The sequence below is a fragment of the Cyanistes caeruleus genome, chromosome 15, assembly GCF_971803275.1.
Source record: "Cyanistes caeruleus chromosome 15, bCyaCae1.hap1.1, whole genome shotgun sequence".
Lineage (NCBI taxonomy): Eukaryota > Metazoa > Chordata > Aves > Passeriformes > Paridae > Cyanistes > Cyanistes caeruleus.
The window spans coordinates 6,548,854-6,572,653 of record NC_141715.1 but is presented as its reverse complement, the minus strand read 5'-3'; the positions used below and the strand labels follow the sequence as shown (position 1 = coordinate 6,572,653).

Here is a 23,800-nt window from a genome sequence, read left to right as displayed (position 1 = left end):
AGGCTACCTGATATTCATGTACAATGGCAGAGCTGGTATTAATAAATTCCAGTGCCTTTCTGAGCAGCTTTCTGTTTCCAGTTTAAAAAAAAAAAAAAAAAAGAAAAAAGTATTCACAAATACCAGACCTAGAATTCAACAAATTCCTTTTTCTCAGAAGAAATTATTCAGTGGAAAACTTTACTGCTTGAGATCGTGGATTCTGCAGATTGTTCTTGGAGTTTGGTGCATGCCTTTGATTACTCATTGCTGGCTTTTTGCTCAATGATTTGTGCATGAATCTCCTCTGGCAGAGGTTAGTGTGGCCTCAGAATGCTGTTCCCAGGGGAGATATTTTTTTCAGGCTGAGTTTGCAAATCATTTAAGGCTGGAAAAAAAAATAATCCCGTTAAAACCCTTTATAGCAGTTCACAGTTGAAAAACTTGCTGTTTGTCCCTTTTTGTTTTCTGAGCTTTCAAGTAACTTTGGCATTTGCAAAATATTCAGGGATCTTCAGAGGAAATGCTTGTGAGGGAAGTGAAACGTTAAGGATAAGAAGTGTTTGACTTCAATGAACACTTAGAAAATTTGCAGCCGTAATAGTCTGCCATTCTTTGTGTCTCTCTCCCTACAATTTCCTTTCTTGTTTTCCTTTTGTTTGTTTATCTGCTTGTTCCATTTGATTGAAATTGCTTCCTGGACTCTTGTTCAGTCGGAAGCTCTCCCAGGGTATGCTGCCTAAACCAAACCTAGCAGACCTTCTGCCACATCTCCTCCCCGCGGGCTGGACATGAGACTTGTCCCCATGGGCTGGACACAAAACCTGACAGGGCTGGCTTAATGCACCGCATCCCTTCTAACATGGGCAGTGAGACAGACCTGGGCGGCTCGTGTGGGTGATTAACTCTGGACTGGAGCGTGTCTCCACACGCCGGCACAGTCCCCAGCAGCCTCCGAGGGCAGGGCAGGAATGGAGCGGCTCGTTTTCCCCCTCTCTGAGGAATGAAGGGAATTTTGTGTGTGTGCATGCAGGCTGGGGGAAGTCAGCCAGTAACTTGGATGTGGCCCTTGATCTTGTTTTGAAGTCAGGGAGGAAAAACTGAAACGATGTGATACCAGCACACTGAAATGACACCTGAGTTCTGCAGATGGGGAGGAGGCTGGGGGCGACCTCAGGTTTGACTGGCTTTAAATATCTGGCACAAACGGGTGTGTGCACACTGGGGGAAGGATGAAAAGGCTCTGTGTAGGAGCCCACACTCCCACACTGACACCCCGGTTTAAACCAAACACACAGCCTGGGCCGTACCCTTTGGGCATCCCATCGTGCTCATCCCGGGAAACAGCGGGAGTGTGGGGGCCTGGTGGGAGCATCGCTGGGCGCACGGATCATCACAGGCAGCCCGGGCGCGGGGATCTGAGCCCTCCCGCCGGGGATTATCGCCCGACTCTCGCTCGCCCCGGAGGGGGCGAGGAGCGGGGGGCTGCGCTGGGCAGGGCACGTGTGGCGGGGGCAGCCCCAAGCCCCGCGCTGCCCCCGGCGCTGCGCTCAGCGCTGTCCCGGCCCGGCCCCGGCTCCGGCCGAGCCGCGGAGCCCCGCGCGGCCCCCGGGGCGGTGCTGCCGGGGGGCGGCGGAGGCGGCGCCTGCCCGGGCGGCGGGCGGGACGCGCCGAGCGGGGCCGGGCCGGCGGAGCGGGCGGCGGCGGCGGCCTGGCAGGGCAGGGCAGAGCGGAGAGGAGCGGAGCGGAGCGGGCCCGGCCGCGGCAGGTACGGCCCGAGCGGGGCGGCGGCGCAGACAAAGGGCGGGCGGGGGAGCGGGCGGGCGGCAGCGCGGGCCGGGGCCGCCGGGCCTCGCACCGCCCCGGCCGGGCTGCGCCGGGGACCGGGCCCGGCGGCTCCTCCCGTGCCCCGGGAACGGCGGCACCCCCTGCCCGTGCCCACGGCGGGACGGCCCGGTGCCCTCGGGAGGAGCCGGCCCGGGCGGAGCTGGGGGTCCGGCGGGGAGCCCCCCGGCCCCGAGCCGTCCCGCGGCCCCGCCGGGCCGAGGGGGTCGAGGCGGCGAGGCCGCGCCGTGCCCGGGGGTGCTCTGGCCCCGCCGCTCCCGGGCACCGCCGAGGAGCAGTCGAGGCCAAGCTGCAGCACGGCGCCAGGCGCGGGGTGCGGGGCCCGGGGCGTCCTCGCTCCCGAGGAGTGCGAGTGGTGGTAACTAAAATCGTGCAGGACCAGAGCAGCCAGGGCACCTGGAGGTGCACACCTTGCGCATGGCACGGCTTGCCCAGCCTGGCTGGCCTTCCTGTGGAGCACCTCACCACCCCCTCTGGAAGAGGTCCTGGCATTTTCTCTGCCGCTGGTGAGCTCCTGGGCCTCTCGTACATAGCTGTGTGTATTACTTACCCAAGTGTTTTGGGTTTGCCTCCACCAGTGCACAGGCAGGCTGTCCCCCGCAGATGGGGGCAGTCCCTGATGCCTGGCAGCACAGAAGCCACACCATCTTGGGCGACCTTTGGCATCACCTGGAAGACTTTACTTCCCATCGAGGCGGGTGCTCCCAGCGCTGCAGTCATATCCCAGCACCGGGACTCTCCTGTCCCCTGATCCCAGCCAGCTGCTGCCAAAGCACACCATGGGGATGGTTGTCTTCCCACTAACCGTGCTTGCAGGGTTGGGAAACCAGCACCTTGCAGTGCCCCTTTGTCACCGGCAGCCTTGGAACAGCAGCTCTTCCTGCAGCAAAGCAGCATCTTTGTTACTCACATCTCGAGAGTGGTTTTTACTGGGGCTGGGCTGGTAAGGATGGGGAGGTGAGCAGCCCTGTGCCTGCACCTCTCGGCTACACATGGGGACCACAGCTGAGGAAGCTGTCCTTTTCCAAATAAAACAACCAGGACAAATTCAATAGGAAATAAGTTCCTCTCTTCTGAGTGAACTTGCTGTGGGTGGAGAAGAAGGAAATTAAACAATAGAAAAAACGTGCAGGGCTTGATATAGCAGGAAAATAAACCCCCAATGCTCTTGGCCTCTGGCAGAATGGCTGAGCATCTTCCCTTTGGCGGTGTCAGTGTTCATTGTGAGCAAGGCCAGTGAATGCCAAACTCATGTTTCCCAGTGCTCCTCCATGGCTGGGGCATTCATGTGTGGGTATGGGGAAGCCATGACCTCCCCTTGCCATCCATTGGGGTCACCTCACCCAGCCCCAGTACATGCCATGATACCCCACCACCTCTAGCCCCCAGATTTTCCCCTTCCAACCTGGAGCTGCTGGCACAGGACACAGATGCTGGTGGGGAAGCTCACACACACAGAGTCCTTCCCTCTTCCTGTGCCTTTGGGAAGCTGGTGCATCTGGTATGATTTTGTTTGGATGGGATTGGAAAATCCATCCCAACAACCTACAGGAAAACAGACTTTTCCTGACAGGTTGTTTTGGGTTTTCCCCACCATTCTCTGTGTTTCTGTCAGTACTGTAGAACAGGACATTTAATACACTGTTGGTGGTAATTTAAACTGAAGGAAGAAGACACCTCATAAGTCAAAACCCAGGCTGGAATGAAGAGGGAATGATTAATATTTTCTTCAGTAGTGTGTCATGGTGAAGTATGGCACAGCCTTGTGTGTCCCTGCTGCAGAGTGTCACCATCAGCACCTTCCCCTCTCTTTCCACAGGCTTGTATAAGCAGGTTTGATTTTGGGATATCTCTGGGTGCTGGGCTGAGGACAGAGGCTGTGGTCTCACAAGGTATCCCATCTTGGCCAGCTTCTGATTGCATGGGGGAGATGGAGCTGCTCTTCTGTCTCTCTGTACTCTGGGGCAGAGTCATGGAGTGTTTTGGTTAAAAGGGATTTTTTACTCATTAAGATGTACCTTAATGAGTTGTTTTTTTATTTTTGGCTGTTGAGGTAGAGCTTGCCAGAATAAGATTAGGGCTTAAGAGAAGCAAGATACTAAGTTCCTATGTCATGTGTTTGTTTCATGGCCTCATAGGGCAGGGGTTTCCAGTCTGTCTTACCTGTGTTTCCAACCCTTCCAACTTCAGGACCTCATGACAGCCCTTGATTTCTCTGTGTGTTTTTGGTTGAGGTGGTGGCATTGCTCTGTGCCATTGTCACATGTATGTTGGTGGTATTGGAACTTGACATACGGTCAGGAGGACCTCAGTGGAGGGAAAATGGGATGCTGCTTTCTTGGAGACCACCTATAAACCTTGGGGGCTGTGACCAGTCTGCAGGTGCCAGTGGGAGATGGTGCCCCCTGTGCCCAGTCTGTGCCTGTCCCCAGGTGTGGAGGAGCAGGACAGCCCTCGTGCCGGAGCCCTGGAAGGGCTGGATGAGTCACACCCTGCCAACACGGAGAGTTGGTGGCCTGTAGCTTATGATTCATACTGTTTTCCTGCAAAAGCCACCGACTGTAATGGCAGAGCTTGCAGAAGACTAATCAATATCGAGCTATAAATCCCGTGTGTGACTGCGGCTGTGGGGCTGGGATTGGGAGCACCTTGGTTTCCATGTTTTCCCCAAAACCAGGACCTTGCTGCAGCGTTTTGGCACAGGAAGGGGACAGGATCCTCTGGACTACCTTTAGGTGACAAGCCTTCCTAAAGGGGTTAAGGAAGGTCAAGTGATCCATAAATGGAAGGTATCCCAAGAGGAACTGCCTTGGTATTTATAGTGGCCATGTCCCGAGTTCAGCCCTCCTACTGATCTGGTCAAAGCTGTAGATATGGAGATTGTCTTGGAGAGATCAAGGCTCTCTTCTAGGACCTCTGCCCTGTTGTTCTGCTTCTGCAAGATATGCAAAATACCTTGGAATTTACATTCAGTGTTGTAAAGCAGGGAAGAAGTGTTTCCTGTCTCTGAGCTTGGGCATGTTGAGGGTTGGATGCACAGTGAGGAGTGTCTGGCTCAGCTCCCTCTGCCACATGGGGAGATGTGTGTCTCATCCCAAAGCTCTGGGTATGCTTAGGAAGGATGACAGCCCTTAGGATGTTGCTGCTCCTCGGGGTAACCTGCTGCTCTTCTGGCTCTGCTTCCCATCTCTTGGCAAAACCCAGATACCTTCTAGCTACTTGTCAGCACCTCACCGAGTATTCCTCTTTCTTCCCAACACTGTCTGCATCTTCACAGCCTTGTACAACCCTGCAGCCCCAGGGCTTGGAGCTCTTAAAGAAAGGGAATGCATTAAAAAAAAAGTGTTAACCGTGCAGTCCTAAAGTATGGCTGTGAGTACTCTCAGTGCCTGGACATGTGGCAAGGGCCATTTTCAGTCTTCTCCATCAGCCTCGATCCATCACTTTCTGTGCTGGTACACTGCTGGTCTCTGGATTTGCGTCGGAGAGTGGGATTGAGGCCAGGAGGAAAGGAGTTGGTGCAGGTGGGGCAAGACAGATTGGTTCCTCAAGCATTTGTTTGCCTTGGAGCCCCTGTAGAGGAGAAGGAGAGGACAGAGCTGATGCTGGAGCAGGGAAACCAAAGCAAGATACTTCTCCTGGACATGCCATTAAGTTCCTGCAGCCTCAGACGGAAAATAGGGGAGGCAAGAGGCAGCTCAGATGCCAGCAGCTGTGCTTCTTGGGGGCAAGTGTGGCCTTTGCCAGTGCTGTTCTAGGGGTTGAAAACAAAACAAATCTTGCAAGTGTCCCCTGTGCTCTGTGCCTGTTCCTGCTCCCTGTGTTTTCCCTGGGCTGCTGAGCCTTGCAGCCTCTGGTACATTTTAAGGGTGACAAAGTTTACATGCAGAGGTAATGTCTTTTATTAGCCTAACTAATACCTTTAGGAAAAAACAGATGTGCTCTTGGGCCTGAGAAATGCCTGCGCGGCCAAAATGTGTCGCTTTTTCCAACTGTGTCCATGGGTCTAATAAAAGATCTGACCTCCAGCGTGTCCCGGCCATGACCTTGGAGCATTGCTGGCCCTGGAAGCGTCCTGCCTGTGCGTCAGTGTGTGCTGCCCAGCCCTCCCAAAGGACCTGCCACCCTGGGAGCCATCGTGGGAACACACCCACGTCACGGCAGGGACTGCTCTGACTTCTGATTCAACACCGGCTGCCAGCACCTGGCCCTGTGGGTGCTTTGGGCTCCTGGCAGCGTCTGTCCTGGCAGACTGCAGGGAAGTGGAGGTCAGAGGCAGCTCAGCAAAGCACTGGGGCATCAGGCAGGATGGATGTGGTCTGACAGGAGCGTCCTGGGGAGCTGGAAGGAGGGAGCAGCTCCATCCTTGCAGGGATTTCTCTGGAATATGGGCACTGGCGGGGGAGTCAGTGTCTCTGTGTGAGCTGGTTCATGCTGTGGTTTTATGGATTCTGCTTTGCAAAAGTGCTGGTTTGGGGCCAGATTAGCACTCACAGGGCAGCCTGTGCTCCCCAGAACAGCTGGCAGTTCTATGGCAGGATGGCTCTGCTCTCCTACCAACTTGGGAAGCTGTCAAGGAAAGGAAGCTGGCCCATCCCGTGGGGCTCACAGTGCTGCTGTTGCTGGGCACAGGGAATCACTGCTGCCTCAAGGCTCTCTGAGATCCAGTGTCACCCTCACACTTGGGGCAGGACCAGCATCTCTGCAGGGAAAGTCTAGCCAAGCCAAGTGTCAAGAGGCAGCAAAAGGTGGCATCGAGAGGCTTTAAATCCGTGGGGTTTTTTGGGTAGGAGTCCTTGTGTGACCTGCTTGTGAGAGAGCAGGCTGCCACTCCAGTGAAATATAAAAATGCATGTGAGATTATTTTCCCCTCATCCTTTTTCTTTTTAAAATATTCGGGATTCAGACCCTGATTATCCAGAAAGGCTCTTGGGTGCTTGGAAAGCCACAGGAACCGACACGGCACATTTCGAAGCAGGAAAACCTAATTCATTGAGTGGATTATTTCCCCCTGCAAACTCACTTAAAATTCATGGAGAGTTTTGTCGGTAAGAACCTGTTTCAATTAACAGACAAAAGAAACTCTCCTCGTTAAGCGCCTCTTTCAATTAAGGTTTGGGAGAATTCCCCAAGCTCTGCTCCAAGGCTCCTTGATTCAAGGACAAAAAATACCCCTGAGGAGGAGTCACCTGTGAAGGGCTTCAGCTTTTTTGGGGGGGACTGCAGTGGCACAACCCAGACCATAACCTGGATGTGGGGTGTTGGGGTGTTTTGTTGGGATGCTGTTGGGGATCATCAGTGCTGAGGGATCAGCTGCCCAACCCCAGTGTCCCTGGGGCATAGGAGAACTAATGACTGCTGCTAATTGCTGGCCTAGTTTGTGGAGGAGACTGATTTCATGTGGGTATTGGGAGATGGCTCTTCCAGATCCGGATGCTGAGGACAAGGAGGGTGGGAGCCACTGGTGCCCCAGGATCAGAAATGGGGTGACCTCTGCAGAGGGTTCCTCTGTACAGCCTCACTGACAGGGCTGGGGCACCTTGGGACTGGGGAACGGCGTGGGAGATGGGGATTAGCAGGTACAGGACCCTGGGATGTGGGTTTGAGATGGGGGGTTTGCTAGAGCTAGTCTTAGAAACCCTCCAGTTTGGCTTGCCAGCTGTTCTGCCATGAGAAGTTTTAATCATGGGCTTCCAGAAAGCTCACTGTGTTTTTAGGGATTTAGATTTTTTTTAAAGATTTATTCAGGTCTTTTCTCCCCTAAAAATTCAGCATATACATGCCACACACTGAACCTTGCTTTTTCATCCCTCTGCAGGGAGTGAGCTGTTCTCATGATTGTTTTTTTTGAAGAAAACCTGAGAAAAACATTACTTTTATTTTTTAGAGCAAAACTGAAGTGCTAACAGGGCTTTCTGGGTGAAAAAAAAAATGCTGCTTCCAGAGCTGGACACTTTGACTAAAAATAACTTTTTAAAAGTGAAAATTCTTAACCACTTCCACTGGGCTCATTGCTCATATTAGTTTCTTTCCCCCTGGAGCAGGAAGGTCGTGGGCAGACAGAGCCAGAGGTTTATTTCCAGAGGGGAGTGAAGTGTCAAGGGGAAGCTTGGTTCAGCAGTCCAGGTGAATGCTCCAACTGCTCATTTCTGGCCAGGCTCTATAAATCAGATCTTAAAAAAAAAAAGGCCGAGGAAAAGGGAGAATTTTCCTGCTGAAATCCTCCTAGGGTGGAAATTCTCCAGACCTTATAAATCATGGATGAGTTTTCCTGATACTCCCTTGTGTTTGGTCATATCCAGCCTGTGCATGAAGGGGAGAAGCCGAGCCAGGTGGGCTTGCAGTGGGAGCAGCACCAGTGGCTGCCAGTCACTGCCGGTCTCAAGGTCAGCTGCTGGGGCTGCCCTCGTCCATTTTTAACTTGGCACCTCTTGGGCACCAGCAGAAGGCTGGTGTCCTCAGGAAAGGAGCACTGGGATTGTCTCTCTTCCTGAGCAGGGTGTTTTTCCTCCCTGGTAGGTTGTAACTACTGTTTGCAAAGCACTTAAGCAGCCTATGTAATTTACCACTAAGATGCTCCTTATCTGGCATTACAAGACCTCAGGCAACTGGGTGACTGGGACAAGCTCCTTTCTGTTCCTCTGTCTCCTTCTCTGGGTTTTCTCCTCTCTGTCCTCTCCACATCCCTCTCCCCTGCCCAGGCACCCAGGTTTTCCAGCTTGGCAGGAGGCAAATGGATGCCCTACAGCTCATCGCTCTGTCCAAGTCTCTTGGGCCCATCCTAAAGGCTCACCCAGGCTGTCAGGATGTGGCAATCACCAGGAGAAACTCTTGGTTTTTCCAGTGGCTGAAGTTTTTATGCTGAGTTCTCTTCCTGGGCTGCTATGGCTTTGTCTCCTGTGGCACAGGGCTTGTGCCTCAGCTCCAGGAGCACTCTGGTGGGATCATCACACCACCTTGCAGCACAGTAAAGGGGATCATCTCCTGATGGTGCCTTCTCTTGGTCATTGGGTCCAGTTGTGGATGGGTGGAGAGGAGATGGGGACAGGGACAGACAGTGGTCCTTCACACCCTGAGATAGCTCTCTTCTCTTGCCAGTGCTTCCAACTGTCTGCAGATATTTCCAGTCGTAGCTGGGATCACTGTCATTTAGAGCTGATAAAGGCAGCGGTGCAGAGGTGGGTGTTTAAAGGCCATTTTTTCATGCCAGTTACTTTTTCATTTTCAAAGCAACCTCCCCTGTCTTGAGCTTGCAGTTGTCTCTTGAATAATGTGATGGCATTAATCTCCTCTCTAAGGACATGCTTAGCTCAGTGGTTTTAGATCTGTAGCCCTCTAAATATTACCAGTGAGTGAAGGGGATTCCCTCTAGAGAAAACTTAAACCTATTAATAATAATTTGGCTGCCTTTTGTGCATCTTTTACACGTAGTGCTGATTTCCAGGGCTGCAGGCCACCACTTAGTGATCTCTGGGGATGCTGGTGAGGGTGACTAAGGTGTGGGAGAGACAGAAGATAGGTTTGGATGAGCACTGTTCGCCTGCTGGGGGCCCAAGTCCCAGCCTGGCCAAATTTAGACCTTCCAGTAGCCTTTTGCTTTCAAATGGGAGATGCAGCAGATGTGTAGGTGGGGCTGATCTGTCCACATTCCCTGCAGTGGTTGAATAGGGGAAGGGAAGTGTTGGAGCGAGCAGGAGTGATTGCAAATCGCTGAGCTGTGCAATGCAATTTAGCATCCTGCCTCTAAATCCTCCTCCATCCATGCTTAACCCTCAGGGCTGGCTTACTTGGGGAAGTGGAGCTGGCATGGTGGTGATGAGGTGATTACCCAGCAGTGGTGGGTCTCTCCCTGCAATGATGAGGAGTGAGAAGCAGGGGTGCCCATCCAAAAGGTGCCAGTGCCCTGCAGGAGAGGAGCAGGGTGACCCATATGGCTGTGCTGTTTAGGATGTGGCTTCATCCCTGTGGGTTGGATGTTGGAGGTTTGGGAGCTGCTAGAATTGGGGACCGAGGTTCTTGCACAAAATCTTGGATTGTCTTCAGCATGACAGAGGATGCCTGCTCCTCCCCTTCTACCCTTTCCAAAGTGGTGCAGGAGAAGTGTGTGAGCAGTTTCTGGCTCTGTCACGCCTGTGGTTTTGAGCTCCCCTCTCGTCTCTGGGCCATGGGCTTGGGACAGTTGATTTATCCAACAGATGGGACTTGTGAACTGCCTGATCTTCACTGCTTGCACCTGCAGCCAGACCTATTCCACCCCTCAATAAATCAAACCCTATTGTGGTTGTCTTCTGGGATCACTGACCCTTCCCTCTTCTCCGGATCTGTTTGTACTTCCTTGCTTATATTTTATCCTTCCATTGCATCCCTGCAAAATCTCACTGGTATTTAAAGGAAGAGTGCTGTAAGCCACTAATGGAGATGGTTTCATTCATTCTCATCCCATCCGGTGCCTCCCTGACTTTCGGAGGTGCAGTGGTTCCCCAGGCAGTATTTGTGGAAAATAAGTCTGGGCAGGAGGAAACCACCATCCCCAAACTGCACCAGGGGGTGGGTTTTGAAAAGCTTTTCAAACATTTTTCCCTTCCTCCTGCAACTCTCTTAGATTTGAAGCACTGATAGTAAAGGGCTTCCCTGTCCCCTGGTTGCACTCTCTGCCCGTCCTGGGGTCGGATCCGGCTCCGCAGGGTGCTCCGGGCTCCCAGCCACGCTGGGAAGCTGCTTGGATGCTGATTGTGTTTGTCAGGGCAGCCGGATTAAGAGCACAGTGGCTAAGCCTCCTCACTGAGCCTCCTCTCCAGTGGAGTCTGTGCCAGGGCATTGCTCAGAAAGCCAGGAGAAAAGAGCATTTTCCAGGGCTCTTCCAGGATCCTCGATGTGCAGCTGTGGCTGAGCACCCGCCTGCTGATGGGAGCCTGCCAGCGCCGATTTTGGGGGCCTGAGGTCTGTGTGTGGGACTCAGGCTGACATTTCCAGCTGGTGCCTTTTAAATAACCGCTGTGGTTTTAAAAGGCACCTGAGCAGCATCTAAAAATCAGGTTAAAAGGAAGTTTGACCCCGCTGTCACCTTGCCAGGTCTTGTGGTTTTTTAAATTTTACCATCTTGTTTTTGTTTTAGAAAAGCTGTTGGTCTCAAGGACTTGATTTGTGCTTTTGGGCATGAACCTGCTTCCTTCTCTGGCAATGAGCTGTCAATTCTCCCACCGCTGCTGGGGCTGTGCAGGGGTTTTCTGGGCAGGATGCAGCCAGCACCCACTTGCACGGGGAAAGCCCTGGGCAGGAGCATCCCCACCCTGCAGCATCTCCCCAAAGCCCTTGGCATCCTCCCCGTGGAGGGTTTGCTCTGGCAGTGAACCGGCAGAGCAGGATTCCTGCCTGCTTCCTGCCACACCAGCAGGTGCTTGGGGCAGGATGCTGCCCATCCTGGTCCTAGCTCACACCTGGGTGCTCTATTTGGGGATCTGGTGCTGGCCCCCTGCCTGGGCAGGCTTTGACATGGTAGCCTGGGGAGGCTCAGCCAGTGTCTGGCCAGAGATGCTGTCTCCAAAGCTGGTCATTAAGTACCAGTAATTAAAAGTTCCTAGGAGAGAATGGACTAATGAAGCACCCTTGGAAATGGCAGGTGATCAGAGCCCTCTTCCCTGTTTCATGGAAGGTGGTGCAGAGATGGACACATGGTCCTGTCCATCAGCTGCTGGCTCTGGTGCTTGGCATCAAACCCACTGCTGCCATTTGCCCGCCTGTCACTCTGGGAATGCAGCTGCCAGCACCCACTGCTCCTGGCAGATGAAAGAAATGGAGAGGGAGTGGGATGGCACAGCCAGGGTATTGGATAATGCATCCCCAGCTCTCTGCATCCCTAGGCAGGGAGATGCAGAGAAGCTTCCTTCTGCACAAGCACATCCCTAAAATCAACAGACCTGGAGAAGTGCCCTGTCCCAAAACCCCAGCAGGTCTATTGTCTCAGGGATGCTGGAGGGGCAGGAGTGAGGTGGAACAGGGAGAACACACCTCAAGGGGGGTAAGGAGAGAAGGTGCATCCCTCTTGGTCATGCCTGGAGATGATCCATGTGCACAAAGATAAATCACAAATGGATAAACCCGGGTGTTCCTCCATGCCCAGCACAGCCAGCAGGGGGAGGTTGCTGCTGTGTCGTGGAGAAGGTGAAGGAGGAGACAGTGATGGAGGCTGGAAGGAGACTGGCTGCCAGCAGCACCTGCAGACACCTGGCTGGAGCAGTGCCATGTCGGCAGGGTTGGGAAGCGCTGCCTGGAGCAGGAGTTGCTGCTGGGAAGGGCAGGGATGACAGGATTACCCTGCCAAGCCCCAGCCTGTAATGCACAGTGCCGCTCAGCCGGCCACATTTAATCCTGTTAGGAGCCTGGCTGGTGTCAGCAGGGAGGGTGCTCAGCCACGGTGCTGGCAGGGCACAGAGAGCTCTCCCTGGGAGGAGCAGGGACTCCTGCCCTTGTCCCCAGCACTGGTAGTGAGTTTGAGGACAGCACGGTGAGTCATTTTTTATCCTTAAACACATTTGCCTCATTGGTCTGTCCCCCAGGTGGCTTCACCTTCTGGCAAGCAGTGCTCATTGTTTTCCTTTTCTTTTTTCAAACGAGCCTTTCACAGGGAAGGCAAAAATATTCCCAAAGTCCCTTTGGCTCCACGTGGACACTCCCACGTGCCCGTCTTGGTGACCTTGGCTGGTGGCTCTCATGTCCCAATAATTGTATTTGTCCTCGTTTAGGGCAAATCTGGGAGAAAACCTCTGAATGGGGAACCTCCAGAAAGCAAATTCAGGTAGCCCCTGCCCCATCTGGTTCAGGAAAAAGATTTTCTTGGAGAAAAGTGGAAAAAACTGTTTATTTTACAGAAACTGAATAATATTAAACAACAAACCTCTCGATGTTCAAAGAGATGGCAAATACAGAAAAGTTCTTTCCATGGGGTGTAGCTCAGCTCACTCAATCTCTTATCAGTCCCTCTGGCACTGGAAAGTGCCAAGACTCAGGTCCTGGTGGGCCACAGGCATGAGCTCCTTGGGTTTGTCTGGATTTTCAGTCCACAGCAGGTTTGAACAGATCCAAGAAAAAATCTTGGAAAGGAAAAAAACAGAAATGAGAAGAAAAAGGAAAGGAAAAAAAGGGAAAAAAGGAAAAAAACAGTCCAGGAAACTTCTCTGCCTCAGCTAGCTAAAAACTAACTAGAAGCAAAGGAGAGCTCTGTCCTGCTGTCTGTCCATGCTGCAGACAAGCCCTGAGCTGGGCCTTGGGGGTCTCAGACCACCGCCCATTGTCCCCAGCAGAGTGCAGCTCCTGCTGGGCACAGGGAGGAACGGGGCTGCTTCTCCAGCTGCTTGAGGTACCAGAGATTCACAGGGGGCTGGGGGCTCCCCTCCACAGCAGCTGGTGATGCCCCTGCACTCCAGGTGCGCCCACAGCCGCGCTCCCGCTGCATCCCTGGAGCCATCGGGAGCTCGTGGTATTCTTGTGGCAAGGCCTGGCAAGCTCGTGAGGACTCTTGTGGGGCTGGCAGAAATAACATCGGCAGCATTGGCGCTGTCCCTGCCCTCTCATCCCCCCTCTCTCCCTCAGGGAGCCGTGTGGAGCCGGGGAAGCAGGGATCCGCCATGCCCACACTCCCACCACGAGCCGCGCCGAGGCCGCCCGCCGCCCCCTCGCCCCGCTGAGGCCATGGAGCTGCTGCTGCTGCCGCTGCTGCCATCACCACAGGAATTTTGGCTCGGCAAGGGGACTCTTGGTGCCTCTGCCATGGTGACATGAAGCAGACAGCGAGGGACGCCCGACTGCTGGAGGGGAGAGAGCCTGCACAGGCGGCCTGCTAGTATTTTAATTTATTAGTAGTATTCAATTTGATTTTACCTAATTTTTTTTTTTGGTTGGTTGCTTGCTTCTTCCCCTCCCCGGGGCTCGTGAGGGGAGGGGGCGGGCAGGGGAGAGGGACCCCACCTCACCCAGCGGATGCAAGGATGACTGTGCTGGCCAGGGCCCGGCGGGGTATCTGGCAGCTCTCTCCGCAGGTGGTGTTGCTCCTGCTCTTTGCCTTCTGCCTGCTCAGTGTTTTCATCTCTGCTTATTATTTATATGGGTGGAAAAGGGGCTTGGAGCCCTCTGGGGACGTGGCGGGGCCAGACTGCGATGAGCCTAAGGTCGCCCCTTCCCGCCTGCTGCCACTGAAGACCCTCAAGGTGGCCGACTCCTCCCGCACGGACCCCTTGGTGCTGGTCTTTGTGGAGAGCCTCTACTCCCAGCTGGGCCAGGAGATTGTGGCCATTTTGGAGTCGAGTCGCTTCAAATACAGGACAGAGATTGCCCCAGGGAAGGGGGACATGCCCACGCTGACCGACAAGGACCGGGGACGCTTTGCGCTCATCATCTACGAGAACATCCTCAAGTATGTCAACCTGGATGCCTGGAACCGAGAGCTGCTGGACAAGTACTGTGTGGAGTATGGCGTGGGCATCATCGGCTTCTTCAAGGTAAGGGGCTCCATGGGGCAAACCAAGATCCATGGCTAGATGTGAGCCCTGGGGTCCTGCTGCCCCACAAGGACTTTGCCCTCCCAGTGCCTTCTGCAAGCAGCATGAGTTGGTATGGAGCACAGGCTTCTAGCAGAGGGCAGCATCTTAGCTCTCTCCCTTTGGAAGGGCTGTGGCCTTTGGAGATTTTGATGGAAAAAACGCCCTTCTGGGATCAGTCCAGTTGCTTTGAGCACTTGTTTTCCAGCAGCGGCCCTTGCTGGGGCCTGTCAAAAGCATGAACAAGTATTGTGCTCAGCAGCCCTTCTGCCCAGGGCTTCTAGCCTTGGGGCACTTTGCACATAGGACATGAGCAGGATTGAGTGTGTGAGGGGTATGAGGGTACTCCATGCTCCAGAGAGGAAGGGGGGAACCCAGAACCTGGATCTCTAGGGGTGGTGAGCCACTGCCTCTCTTGCTGTGGCTGCTGGTGTTCCTTGTGAGCCCCTGCCTTGTCCCCAGTGTCCCATCTCCTGTAGCTCCCATTTTCCCCATGCAGGCCAATGAGAACAGCCTTCTGAGTGCCCAGCTGAAGGGCTTCCCACTCTTTCTCCACTCCAACCTGGCGCTGAAGGACTGCAGCATCAACCCCAAGTCTCCCCTGCTCTACATCACGCGCCCCAGTGAGGTGGAGAAGGGTGTGCTCCCCGGGGAGGACTGGACTGTCTTCCAGTCCAACCACTCCACCTACGAGCCCGTCCTCCTGGCCAAGACCAAGTCAGCCGAGTCCATCCCGCACATGAGCGTGGATGCTGCACTGCACACCACTGTGATGCAGGACCTGGGCCTCCACGATGGCATTCAGAGAGTGCTTTTCGGCAACAACCTCAACTTCTGGCTGCACAAGTTGGTCTTTGTGGACTCTGTCTCCTTCCTGACGGGCAAGAGGTTGTCTCTGCCCCTTGACCGCTACATCCTTGTGGACATCGATGACATCTTTGTGGGCAAGGAGGGCACACGCATGAAGGTGGAAGATGTCAAGGTGCGTCTCCTGGCTGGGTGGGCAGGGCTGGACACTTGTGCTTGCTCAAGGATGCTCCAGAGATGAATTTTCCTACCCTCAGAGTCTCCCCTGTCCCTCTGAGAGCCCCTCTGCAAAGCACTCAGGGACATTGGTGCTTGCCCTGATGTGGCAGCTGTCCCTGAGGCCACGTGCTGAGGACACCTTGCTTTCTCTCCCCTTCTCCCAGGCACTGTTTGACACACAGAACGAGCTGCGCACCCACATCCCGAACTTCACCTTCAACCTGGGATACTCAGGGAAATTCTTCCACACAGGTGAGGAGGGCAAGGGCACTGCTTCTCCTGTGGGTGCTGTACAGCTGGTGCTGGGGCACCACTTGGTGCTCAAAGAAGGTGCTGTCCGGGTTGTAGGAGAGTCCTCGGGCATCCCACCCAATTCTTCCATCACCTGACCACCAAGAGGGGCTGCCCCTCCCTCTGCCCCAGCTGCTCACACAGCTCCCTGTGCTCAGTGGTGACAGCAATTGTCATGCCACAGGTACTGATGCTGAGGACGAAGGTGATGACCTGCTGTTGTCCTATGTGAAGGAGTTCTGGTGGTTCCCCCACATGTGGAGCCACATGCAGCCTCACCTCTTCCATAACCAGTCAGTTCTCGCCGAGCAGATGACCTTAAACAAGAAATTCGCTGTCGTGAGTAAGATGTCACTGGTGGGGTTGCTGGTGGTGAGGGGAGGATGGTAGAAGAGAAGCAAAGAAGGTTCCCAGGGAATGCCCCTGCTTGCTGGAGCAGAGGGATCAGGTGATGTTAAGTCATGTCCCCCACATTGCAACTGTGTGGGTAAATCCATTTATACTCTAGTACCTAGAGCTAAAGGATTTATCTGCAGCAGGCAACTTGTTGCTGTGGCAGTGAGCTGACACAGTGGCTGTTCAAGGGGACGTCCTTGTCTGTGCCCTGCAGCCGTGCCCGCCTGGCCTGGCACTGTGGGGATGCAGAGGTGCTGCCCAGGGGGATGCTCAGCCTGGCACCATGTGAATCTGTGCTGGGGGATGATGTGGGATCCTGGAGCCGTGGCTGTGCTGGGAGGCTCCAGCTGATGGAAACTCCCTCTGCAGGCTGAACTGTCAGGGACATGTTTGGTTGTAAAGGCAGGCTCTGACCTTCAGCTTGGTGTGGGGTTCTCTGTCCTCTTGGGCTGTCCTTAGTGTGGCACTGACACACAGTTCATGCTGTGATTGACTGACAGCTGTCTTGAATCCAAACTGGTAAAGCCAGATCTATTAATAATTGGATCCTAGGGCCTAAGAGAGGGATCTTCAACCTAACTTTAATTTATTATCTGATAATTACAGGTGCATAATTAGAGAGAGACCAGACCTTTCCTACGTAGGATGGGCAGTGTTCCAGCTTAGAATTTCCAGGCTGTTTTGTATCTACTGATATAAACCAGTCTACTGTCCTATATAGCTGTATCTCCTCATTCTTCACACAACACTTGTCTGTGGCTGTTCTGTGGGTGACAGCAGAAGACAGGGATGAGGATGGTCTGAATGAAGCAGAGGACTGGGTATCCACCCCGCATAGCTGCTCTCTCCTTTTGTGGAGTCAGACAGGCTTAGGAGAGGATGCAGAGGCACAGCCTCTGGCTCTCTCAGAGGCACAACTAGACAGTTTGTAGCTGGGAATGGAGAGGGATTTGTTTGTGATTCTGGGGTCTCTACAGTCACCCATTCCACACTCTCTTCTCTGTAGGAGCATGGCATCCCCACTGACATGGGGTATGCTGTAGCCCCCCACCACTCGGGTGTGTACCCTGTCCACGTGCAGCTGTATGAGGCTTGGAAGCAGGTTTGGTCCATCAGGGTGACGAGCACGGAGGAATATCCACACCTGAAACCCGCTCGCTACCGCCGCGGCTTCATCCACAATGGCATCATGGTGGGTGCTGGCCTCTGTCTCTGGTGCTTCTCTTCTCCTGCCTCCCCCACCAAAACCAGAACCTCAGGAGGTGGTTTCTGTGCAGCTGCAGTTGGAAGGGGTTGTTCCCCCTTGCTCATCCTGCGTGGTTGAAGCATGTGTGAGGACAGTTTTTGGCTTTTCCATCTGTCCACATCTTTCCCTTCTGTGTATGGATTCAAGTCAAGGGTGGTGAGGGGCAGTGGAACTGGTCCTGGCCTCCGAGGGGTTGGTTCCCCATTTTTTTGGGAAGGGAAGGAGACCCAGCTCTCAAAGCCTGGAGGAGGCCTTGTGGCCATTTCATTGTCTTGGCTTTTCCACCTGTTCCATCCATATATTTTTATCCTCCCCACCCAGGTACTCCCCCGGCAAACCTGTGGCCTGTTCACACACACCATTTTCTACAATGAATATCCTGGTGGCTCCAGTGAGCTGGACAAAATCATCAACGGGGGTGAACTGTTCCTGACTGTCCTCCTGAACCCCGTAAGTACTGCCCAGAGAGAGACAGACAGGTGTCTTGCAGAGCTGTCCTGGCACTGCTGCAGGAGATGTCCCCAGTGTCCTCAGCCAGGGCGGGGCCATTTGTGGGATGGCTGCTGGGTGAGGCTCCACTAACCCCTGCTCTGTCCTTTCGGCTACAGATCAGCATCTTCATGACCCACCTGTCCAACTACGGCAACGACCGCCTGGGCTTGTACACCTTCAAGCACCTGGTCCGCTTCCTCAACTCCTGGACCAACTTGAAGCTGCAGACATTGCCCCCTGTGCAGCTGGCACAGAAATACTTCCAGATCTTTTCTGAGGAGAAGGACCCACTGTGGCAGGTACCCTGTGCCTATAATAGGGAGAGTGACCCTGTTTATTGTGTGGGAGAGGGTAGTGGGTTATAGCTGGCCCTGCTTTGAGCAGCTTCCAAGCTGGATTTCTTTCTGATTCCTTGGGTTAGCAGTGGTTTTACACCTCTTGCTGGTTCTGCAGGCAGTGCCAGAAATGCATTTGTCCTGTAGACCTGGAGATAAGCCCAGTCTTGGTCCTGCGTGCTGAGCAGGATGGCCTCCCCGTGTGTCTGCTCAGGCTGGAAGGGCTGAGCAGTGGGGTGGGGTTCCATGCAGGCTGCTCTGTCCCTGACCCTCCACACTGTGTTTCAGGATCCCTGTGAAGACAAACGACACAAGGACATTTGGTCCAAAGAAAAGACCTGTGACCGATTCCCAAAGCTTCTCATCATCGGGCCTCAAAAAACAGGTGCTTCCCTTCACTTTCAGTGCTGTGAGCATGCTGGGAGGCTTGACAGGACCCCCACGCTCCCAAAGGGCCTCTGTCAGCCCTCCTGCCCCGAAGCAGAGCTTGGAGGGAGGTTTGGCTTTGTCAACTCCCTCTTTCTGTCTGTCCAAAGGAACGACTGCCCTTTATCTCTTCCTGGGGATGCACCCAGACCTGAGCAGCAACTACCCCAGCTCAGAGACCTTTGAGGAGATACAGTTCTTCAACGGACACAACTATCACAAGGGCATCGACTGGTGGGTCTCTGCATTGCGGGGACTATGTTGGGAGTGCCCATAACTTTGGGAATGGGAGCAGTGGTGCTGTGGGGCTTCCCTTCTTCACCTTCAGGTGTCTGAGATGTCACCTGTGAGGGTGGTGCTGGGGCCATTTTGTGGTGCTGTCTGCCAGCCTCACACTGTGCCTCCCCCAGGTACATGGAATTCTTCCCCATCCCCTCCAACACCACTTCTGACTTCTACTTTGAGAAAAGTGCCAACTACTTTGACTCTGAAGTGGCTCCCCGGCGAGCTGCAGCCCTGCTGTCCAAGGCCAAAGTCATCACCATCCTCATCAACCCTGCAGATCGAGCCTACTCCTGGTATCAGGTGAGCCTCTGCCTGTCCCCTGGCTTGGGCAGTCCTGTGGGATGGTGGGCAGGAGGCTTGGTTTGGGGTGTGGGGTGACTGCAGATGCCATGCCAGTTGGCTGAACATGATGCATGAGGACGCGTTGTGGTGGCCTGGGAGCCTCTGCCTTGTGGGCAGCCCAGGATTTGGGTTACCCTGGGGACAACCCTGCCTTGCTCCTGCCTGACAGCACCAGCGAGCTCACGATGACCCGGTTGCCCTGAAGTACACCTTCCACGAGGTGATCACAGCGGGGCCCGAGGCCGCCCCGAAGCTGCGCACCCTGCAGAACCGCTGCCTGGTGCCAGGCTGGTACGCCACCCACATCGAGCGCTGGCTCAACAGCTACCACGCCAACCAGGTAGGGATGGCAGCACCCAGGGAGAGCCCTCACCCAAGCAAGGATGTGGGGGAAAGAGATCTTGGATCCAAGGTCCAATGAGGACTTGTTCCCAAGGGAGTTGTTTTTCTTACACCCTATAAACCATGGGGAGAGGAGTAAAAGTACTTGGAGAAGGGACAGAGGGCAGGTGCTGTGCAAGAAGGGAACCTGGTGATGGATGACACATGAAGATGTTGTCACGGCAGGCTCTGCGAGGTCACCCAACACTCACTCACACTCTTGGCCATAGACCCCTGTCTGGTGTCACCACGGCATCGAACAGGACAAAAATAGCAGGTGAAGCTGCCCATAGTTCAGCTGTCTGCAGGGAACATGGGAGCTGGATGCCAGCCCTGCTGTGACCCACACAGTGCAGCACTGCTGGAGAGTATGGGATCAATCCCTGAACGATTTTTCCACTGTCGATTAACCTTATAAAGCCTTATTAGTTGCCTCCTGCTAGTGTAATTGCTGTGTTGCAATCCCAACTCCCTGTGGGCTGGGTAGCCCTGAGCAGAAGCTCTGATGTTGTCCTGGGTGGGCCCTGGCCCTGGCTTTAGTTGCATTTCATTTCCCAACATCCAGCGTAGGGGAGCAGCAGCACCCATTGGTATTTAGCAGATGTCCTTGTGCTGGCTGGTGGCATTTGGCTCCAAGATGATCAGAAGTGTGGTAAAGGTGTCCTCTTGGCCTCAGGAGAGCAGGGCTAGGAGTCAGTGACACCTCACCTCCCTGCTTTGCTCCCTGCAGATCCTGGTGCTGGATGGCAAACTGCTCCGAACCGAACCTGCCAAAGTGATGGAGACGGTCCAGAAATTCCTCGGCGTGACCAACTTCATCGATTATCACAAGACCCTGGCGTGAGTCCTTCCCCCAGCTTCTCCTTCCTCCACTCTGCCTTTGCTCCCACGCAGGGGGTTGCCCTGGGGGACACCCAGCTTGTCCCAGAGCAGCCCCCAGCCTTGGGCCTCTCCACAGAGCTGCTGTTGATTTTGATGAGGCTGAGCTTTTGCCTGAGACTTACCCAGACACCACAGGGAGGTGATTCCAGGCAGCCCAAGAGCAGCCCTGGGCTCCTGGAGCAGAATTCAGGAGTTCATTTATGATGCAGATGATGGTATTGAGCCCTGGCATTCCATCTCCTCATACATTCCTGAGAGCAGCTGCTGGCTGTGTGGCACCTCTGCAGGTGTCACCTTGCTCTGAGCCTTTAATAAACCCCACTGTGGGAAGCCTCCAGAGCTCCTAGAGAAATAATAATTTACCTTTGCCAGGGCTTGCCTATAAATGTGTCCACCCAGGTGCTGTGGGGCACTTGAGGGCATCCAGGGACAAAAGTGCCACAGAAAATGATAATTAAACCCAAGTAGACTCTGTGCTCCCTCAACAGGGCAATGAATGAGCCTTGGTGGACTGCTTATTGCACAGCTGCAAGGGGTTGTACCAGGGGGTTGATGACAAGATGTTAGCTGGACTGTGCATTCTAGAGGTGGAGAAGTGCCCTCTGCAGGGCTGGACAGCAGTGAGACCTGCTGGACAGGATGTCTGTGGAAGGTGTGAGGGGGATAAGAGGGCTGAGGCAGAGCTCTTGCTTCACAGGTTTGATCCAAAGAAAGGATTCTGGTGTCAGCTTCTGGATGGAGGGAAAACAAAGTGCTTGGGAAAGAGCAAAGGGAGGAAGTACCCCGAGATGGATTCAGATGTGAGTATGCAGAAAGCCTCCTGGGCTGCTCCTGAGCAGAGCTGTGCTGGGGTGGTGGGCTCCAGGCTGGTCCCCTGATGCTCCTCTTTGCTCTCCCGTTGCAGTCACGCTCCTTCCTGCGGGACTATTACAGGGACCATAACATAGAGCTCTCCAAGCTCCTGTACAAAATGGGGCAGACGTTGCCCACCTGGCTGCGGGAGGAGCTGCAGAGCACCAGGTAGCTGCTGCTGCCACCCCCCAGCAATACCTGAGCGGGGCTGACCCTGCGCCAGCAGGACCTTCTCAGCAATACCCAGCCTTGGAGGGGACCCCAGGAGCGCACAGCATCACTGGAGGCTTGGAGAGGACCCCCAGGAGCACAGGGCTCCACTGGAGGCTGTCTGAGCAGTGATCCAACTCTGCAATCCCTGTGCTCCCACCTCTCTGCCTGCCCCACACCTGTATCTCTTTATTTTTCCTTTTTAATTCCTCGTCCCTTCCCATCCTGCTCTGGCATAGGGAAGTGGCATGAATTGCCCCTTTCTCTGCTCAAAATGGGTTCCAACTGCCCTGGGCCCGAGGGCAGCACCAGAGCTGTCCCTCACCTCCTGGTCCAACGGTGGAGGAGCTGTTCTGGATGCACTGGTGGTGGCTTTGCTGAGCTGGAGAAGAGGGATGGAGTTGGTGGAAACCCAAAGCACAGAGGAACCCAGATCCACTCCTGCCATCAGCCCCATGGCAGGAAACAGGAGAGTTTGCTGGATTCCCCCAGCACCTACTTGGAAAAGCTGAGAACAAGGTGGATTTTCCTTTCAGCGATAGGGGCACAATTTCTTCTGTCATCTCTGTCATCATTTTCAAGCTCCTCAACCTCTGTCTGCCCCTCCATGGGCAGTGTGGTGGGAATGTGGCCTAGCAGGAGAAGGGGCTGGCATGCTGGTCTGGGCATACTGGTCCCAGTATGCTCATGACCCCCAAGCCCATCCTGCAATCTTGTACACATGTGGTGTTTCCTGTGGTAAAGCCAAGTGGTGCCCAGCACACCCTGGCATGGAGGAGAGCTCGGGGACAGAACAGACATTGGGATAAAGGCAATCAGAAGAACGCTGAGAACTTCAAACCTCTTGAATATTAAAAACAAAAGTATTTTAATAATGTTGGGTTTTACGGGGGTGGAGGGGGGCAGGGTGTTCATTTGGTTCCCATTTTGCAGGGAGGTGTTTTTCTTCAGTGCCACAATTTGTACCTAAACCCCGAGGGTTTTACGTGGTCTCTTTGGTTGTTAGACGTGACATGGACAGAGGTCAGTGGGGAAACGGGAAGGTTTCCCAGCGGGAGACACATCTTTGTACCGGTGCTGCTGTACAGAGCTACAGCCTCTCCCACGCCCTGGGATTTGTTGGCAGATGAGACTGAGCCATCACGGGTTTACCAGGATAAGGGCCCACATTTCCCCTTGGATGGAGCTGCCCCGCAGGATGTGGGATGGCGGCAGTTCCGTGGGAGGGGATGCAATGCCCAGGGTGCTGCTGGAGTGGGGCCAGGGCAGTGAGGTGAATGTGTTTCACCCCCCATGTGAGGGGCCCCCTGGCAGCAGCGTTCCCACCTGGATGTTTCACAGGAGCCCCTGTAGCTGCACATGGGGCCATGGGAGCTGTGCTGGGGGAGGCTCCCAAGCACTGGTGTATGGTCCTGTTGAACCAACTGCTAATAAATGGGGGGCTCTGGTTTTACTTGCTGGTTGTTGCCTGTGGCTCTCACTTGCATGGTTCAGTCCTGCCCCTGGGAGTCCTGGCTGCCTTTGGGACCATCTTTGGGGGGTTTAGGAAGGGGATGTGTGGGAGCAGCTCTCCATGCACGAGGTGGCAGCAGCTCTCCAGTCCTGGATCCATCCACGCTGCACAGCGCCCACAGCCTCTTCCCAGGACAGCATCCAGCACCGACTGCGTTAGCACGGGGGAGGGATTTGGGGGTCCGGGGGTCCCTGCTTACCTTCTCCCCTCTGCCCCATTATCCAGTCCCTGCCTGCCCGAGCCTGCCCGCCCGTCTGCTGCCTCCCCACCGCCTTCTGCTGCCCGGCCCCTGCGAAGCGCTGCAGGAAACGGAGACTGAGCCTAATTAATCCCAGACGGGTTTGTTTGAACCTGTCGGAGTGACAAACGATGTGTGGTGCCGAAGGAGCAGCCGGATGGAGGAGAGGGGGCTGCAGGGGGAGAACTGGGGGGAACGATGGAGCTGCTTGCCCAGAAGAAAAGGCTGCTAATTCCCAGCCATGCTGGAGCACATCTAGGCCATGGTTCCCTTCCTTGTGTCCCCAGGCCCAGGAAGAAGCCGTGCCTGGGGCTGGCCTCCAGCCCCAGATGATGTGCAAGGAAACCTCTATCTTGGCCCCAGGTGGGCCCAGCTGGTGCTCAGCTTAGTCGTGAATTAATTGCTTTTTAATTACCAGGGTCATAAGCACAGCTCAGCCCTGTGCCGTAGCTATTGGGGTGCCTGGGAGGATGAGAAGGTCTCTGCCCTCATGGCCACAGGAGAGCCCTGTGTGAGGGAGGATCTGTT

At 54.6% G+C, this 23,800-nt stretch overlaps 1 protein-coding gene across 1 annotated transcript; it reads left to right on the top strand.

The window, feature by feature from the left end:
- Positions 1-1,643: 1,643 nt before the first annotated feature.
- On the top strand, positions 1,644-22,974 carry NDST1 (N-deacetylase and N-sulfotransferase 1). Its single transcript, XM_086852062.1, has 15 exons — positions 1,644-1,747; positions 13,414-14,318; positions 14,857-15,339; positions 15,548-15,635; positions 15,859-16,013; positions 17,077-17,262; positions 17,638-17,766; positions 17,925-18,107; positions 18,432-18,528; positions 18,680-18,803; positions 18,980-19,154; positions 19,366-19,536; positions 20,308-20,417; positions 21,157-21,259; positions 21,364-22,974. Exons 2-15 carry the CDS (start codon positions 13,809-13,811, stop codon positions 21,481-21,483), a joined length of 2,634 nt encoding a protein of 877 aa, XP_086708188.1. The 5' UTR covers positions 1,644-1,747; positions 13,414-13,808; the 3' UTR covers positions 21,484-22,974.
- Positions 22,975-23,800: the final 826 nt, after the last annotated feature.

Bases quoted from the DNA above. Each gene is read 5' to 3' on its own strand.
- NDST1 (XM_086852062.1), top strand. From the start codon at position 13,809: ATGACTGTGCTGGCCAGGGCCCGGCGGGGTATCTGGCAGCTCTCTCCG. The intron at 18,529-18,679 runs GTGCTTCCCTTC...GTCTGTCCAAAG, and splicing joins CATCGGGCCTCAAAAAACAG to GAACGACTGCCCTTTATCTC. The intron at 19,155-19,365 runs GTGAGCCTCTGC...CCTGCCTGACAG, and splicing joins GAGCCTACTCCTGGTATCAG to CACCAGCGAGCTCACGATGA.